This window comes from Felis catus, chromosome A2 (genome assembly GCF_018350175.1).
Source record: "Felis catus isolate Fca126 chromosome A2, F.catus_Fca126_mat1.0, whole genome shotgun sequence".
NCBI classification, from domain to species: domain Eukaryota; kingdom Metazoa; phylum Chordata; class Mammalia; order Carnivora; family Felidae; genus Felis; species Felis catus.
In genome coordinates, this window is record NC_058369.1 from 10921112 (window position 1) to 10924970 (window position 3859).

Consider the following 3859-nt stretch of genomic DNA (forward strand, 5'->3'; position numbering starts at 1 on the left):
GTGTTCTCTCTCCGTCCCTGTCAAAGTCCCTCTCCCTCTCTGAAACCTCCCCAAATGGCCTTTGGGCATCCCGTGTGCCCTCCAACACACATGAGAAATAAACCTTGTGTTTTTAGAGTCCTCCGGGGGGTGTTGCTGAGGTGTGTCTTGTGACCAAAATAAGAACCCAAAGGCCAGGGCAGTCACAGCATAGGCTCTGGTCAGGGAAACACTTGGGGGAATGTCCACAAGCACAAGGCCATGTGCAAATGCCTGGGGTATCCTACCTAAGCATTGGTGTCAATAGCCTGAGGCTTAAATGGACCCCTGCTAGAGTCCACATCGTCAAAGAGTTCTTAAGGAAGGGACTTAAAAGGGATTGACAGACTCCAGGTGAAAGCAGAGGTTTTGTATTTCCATCTACAATAAAATTGTGTCGAGGGCCTAGGGGCCAAGTGCAGTGTTTTTCCACATGAAGAACCCACCTTGGGATTATTCTTTGGGGAAAATTAGGGAAAATTTATGTGGCATGGTAGAAATCATTTGAAATGGAATTATTTTCAAGGAGACCAACTTGCCCATCGTAAGATACAGAAATTTCCAAGCATTTGTGATCTAAGGTTGGGGAAAACATTGGGAACACATGAAAATGAACAAAGGTGAAATAGTGTATCAGACAGAGCAGAAGCTTGATAAAGGGAGTTTCTTAAATATATGGAGAAGTTGGATTCAAACAAATGGAAATTCCAGGAAATAAATAGAAGGAACAGATTCTACTTCCACAGTCTGATCAAGGAATAGCTCTGAGGCTCTGAGCCTCGCAATCATGGGTATGTCTCCAGCCCCAGGACTATTGGCCCTTACATTGCTGGAACCCCAACGATTCTCTTCAGAGCCCTCTTTATGTCTCTGTTCCTCAGGCTGTAGATGAAGGGGTTCAGCATGGGCGTGACCACTGTGTACATCACCGAGGCTGTGACACTTGAGAGTGAGCTCTGGGTAGCAGCAGAGCTGAGGTACACTCCTAGGCTTGTACAAAAAAATAAGGAGACAACGGAGAGGTGAGACGCACAGGTGGAAAATGCTTTATACTTGCCCTGAGCTGATGAGATCCTACGTATGGAGGAAACTATCTTAGAATAAGAGTACAGGACCCCAGCCAGGGAAGCACCACCCAGCAGCACAGCTGTAAGATATATCACCATGTCATTAAGAAAGGTGTCAGAACAGGCAAGCTGGAGCATCTCATTGAGTTCACAAAAAAAGTGGGGGACATGCAAGTGTGTACAGAAGGACAGCCACAACATCATTAAACTTTGTAACAAGGAATTCAGGACACACATGATCCAGGACACCAGAACAAGCAGCCCACAGAGCCGGGGGTTCATGATGACCGTGTAGTGTAGGGGGTGACAGATGGCCACGAAGCGGTCATAGGCCATCACAGTCAGAAGAAAGAATTCTAATCCTGCAAAGTGTATGAAAAAATACATCTGTGTGATGCAGCCTGCATAGGTTATGACTTTGCTCTGAGTCCGGATGTTCCAGAGCATCTTCGGGACAGTGGTGGAGATGAAGCAGATGTCCGAAAAGGACAGGTTGGCCAGGAAGAAGTACATGGGCGTGTGGAGGTGGGAGTCAGAGCTGACGGCCAGGAGGATGAGCAGGTTCCCAAACACAGTTATCAGGTACATGGAGAGGAAAAGCCCAAATATGAGGGGCTGTAATGCTGGTTCCTCTGAAAATCCCAGAAGAAAAAATTCTGAAATTTGTGTATCATTTCCTGGTTCCATGTGCTGGAGGTGACTACCAGGGAACAAAAAAATAGCATGACTAATTTTCTCAATAATGAACATTGCAAATATCGTTGAAATTCTACAATTTATATTGTATTCAAAGGATCAATTTCCATAGGTTTTTTATAGAATTTTTCCCCTCTCAGGGAAAAATCTCCTCCCCTCCCCATGCCAGCTCTAACTAAGACTTCACATCCCCCAGTTAGCTTTTTCCCCATCTACTCATCTATTATATATTTTTAATGAGAAATTCTGAAATCTGTCACGCGTTTGAGGAATAACCTTGAGCACTAGTCAGTGCACCTTCACGCAAAGTGTATAAGTGTCTAGAAACAAAAGCCTGGAGGGTTCAGTGATGGAGAAAGGGGATAAGCAAATAAAGACCAGATAAAATATCAGGGGTGACAGGTGCCGTGAAGAAAAACAAAGCCTGTGTAAAGGGAAGCGTGGATGGAGGGATGGCTCTTCCTGGTTGTTCGGGCACACCGGCACACATGTAAACAGAGCCCTCGAGGAGACAGGAGACACAAGGTCCTCTGGGGAAGAGCGTGCCCATCGGAGGGAACTATGAGTGCGACGGCTCTGAGGAAAGACGTGGGTTTTTCTAAATTAAGTTTTTAAAGCCTGAGGGTGGTCGACACACCAGGTCACATTAGTTTGGGGGGCGCCACACAGTGATTCAACAAGTGTCAACATCACGCCCTGCTCACCAGGCATGGAGCTGCCATCTGTCACCACACAGCCTGTGATAGCATCACTGACAATATTCCCTCCGCTGGGCCTTTACCTCCTTTGAGTCTCCCCTTCCTGAACATGGAAGGAATTCCTCAACCAGAAGCCAGTGTCTCCCACTCCCCTTCACCATCCTGCCTTTTGTTGTTTGCATATTGTGTTAAAGACCCAGGCTCAAAAGAAAGCCAGTGTGTCCAGGGGAAGGAGTGAGAGGAAGACTGATGAGAGGTGGTGGCAGGGAATGTGGAGGAATGAGGTGGCCTCCCGGACACCGATGAAACTTCCCGGCACAAGGAACCCTTCCTTCACATGGTGTTCCTGCACTTTATTAATTTCGTTTCCAAGGAATCTTTGAATAGAAACAGGCACCCTTCTTATATTCATTGTCAGTACTAACCTGGCACCTGTATTTTAAGGGTCGCGTACTGGAAGTATGGGTTCCAGGACCTCTGTCTTGAGACCTGCTCATCACACACACACACACATACACACACACACACACACACACACACACACACACACAGGCTCTATAGCCTCCTTGGACCATGTCACAACCAGACTATTCTCACCTCCAGTCGCAATAATTAGGCAAACAATGATACAAGGCAAGCTGTGCAATATCAGATTGTCTTTCCTATAAATTGCAAAAACATCCGAATTCTAGTAGTTAAGTCTCCCGTGAGCATGTCGATATGGGTCTCGAATTTAAGGTGATCATTTTGTGTCCAGTATTTACAGAAACATAAAAATCAAATTCAAAAACTAAGAACAAGACAAGTGGGGAGAGCGATCTAATGAGCTCAGGTGGCCCCTGGTGATGATGACGAGAAAGTGTCCCTGTTTCTGGCGACACCCCAACCCCAGGTACATCTCCTTGATGCCCAGAATAATAAAGCGGCAAAAAGCAATTTATCCAAAAGAAAAAGTAGGAATGTTTTCATGTTACCAAGACATCCCACCAGAATAACAAGGGAAGACACCCACAATTCACAAAAGGAAATACACAGGGTACAAGAAAAGTGGGGGATTTTAGAAAATTATTTGCTAAAGAACAACTTTTCTAAATGATATAAAATGCTAAACTTTTACAATCAGAAACCGGTTTTGAATCGGGGATCTCCACACGTTTGCTATTTGGACTTGGAGAACCAGCCAAACTATTCTTTTTCTTCCCCCTGTAAACTCTCGTCAGGTAACATACAGTGTAATATTGGTCTCAGGAGCAGAATTCAGTGATTCATCACTTACCACACCCAGTGCTCATGGCAGCAATTGCCCTCCTTAATCCCCACCACCCATCTAGCCCATCCCCACCCACCTGCCTCCATCAACCTTGAGTTTGCTCTCTACCC

General features: G+C 45.7%; 1 protein-coding gene across 1 annotated transcript; it reads right to left on the reverse strand.

Moving 5' to 3' along the window:
• Positions 1–839: 839 nt before the first annotated feature.
• LOC111557140 (olfactory receptor 7A17-like) lies at positions 840–2034 on the reverse strand. The gene has a single exon (XM_045047331.1). The coding sequence runs from the start codon at positions 1833–1835 to the stop codon at positions 840–842; it is 996 nt and encodes a 331-aa protein (XP_044903266.1). The 5' UTR covers positions 1836–2034.
• Positions 2035–3859: the final 1825 nt, after the last annotated feature.

Bases quoted from the DNA above. Each gene is read 5' to 3' on its own strand.
- LOC111557140 (XM_045047331.1), bottom strand. From the start codon at position 1,835: ATGTTCATTATTGAGAAAATTAGTCATGCTATTTTTTTGTTCCCTGGT.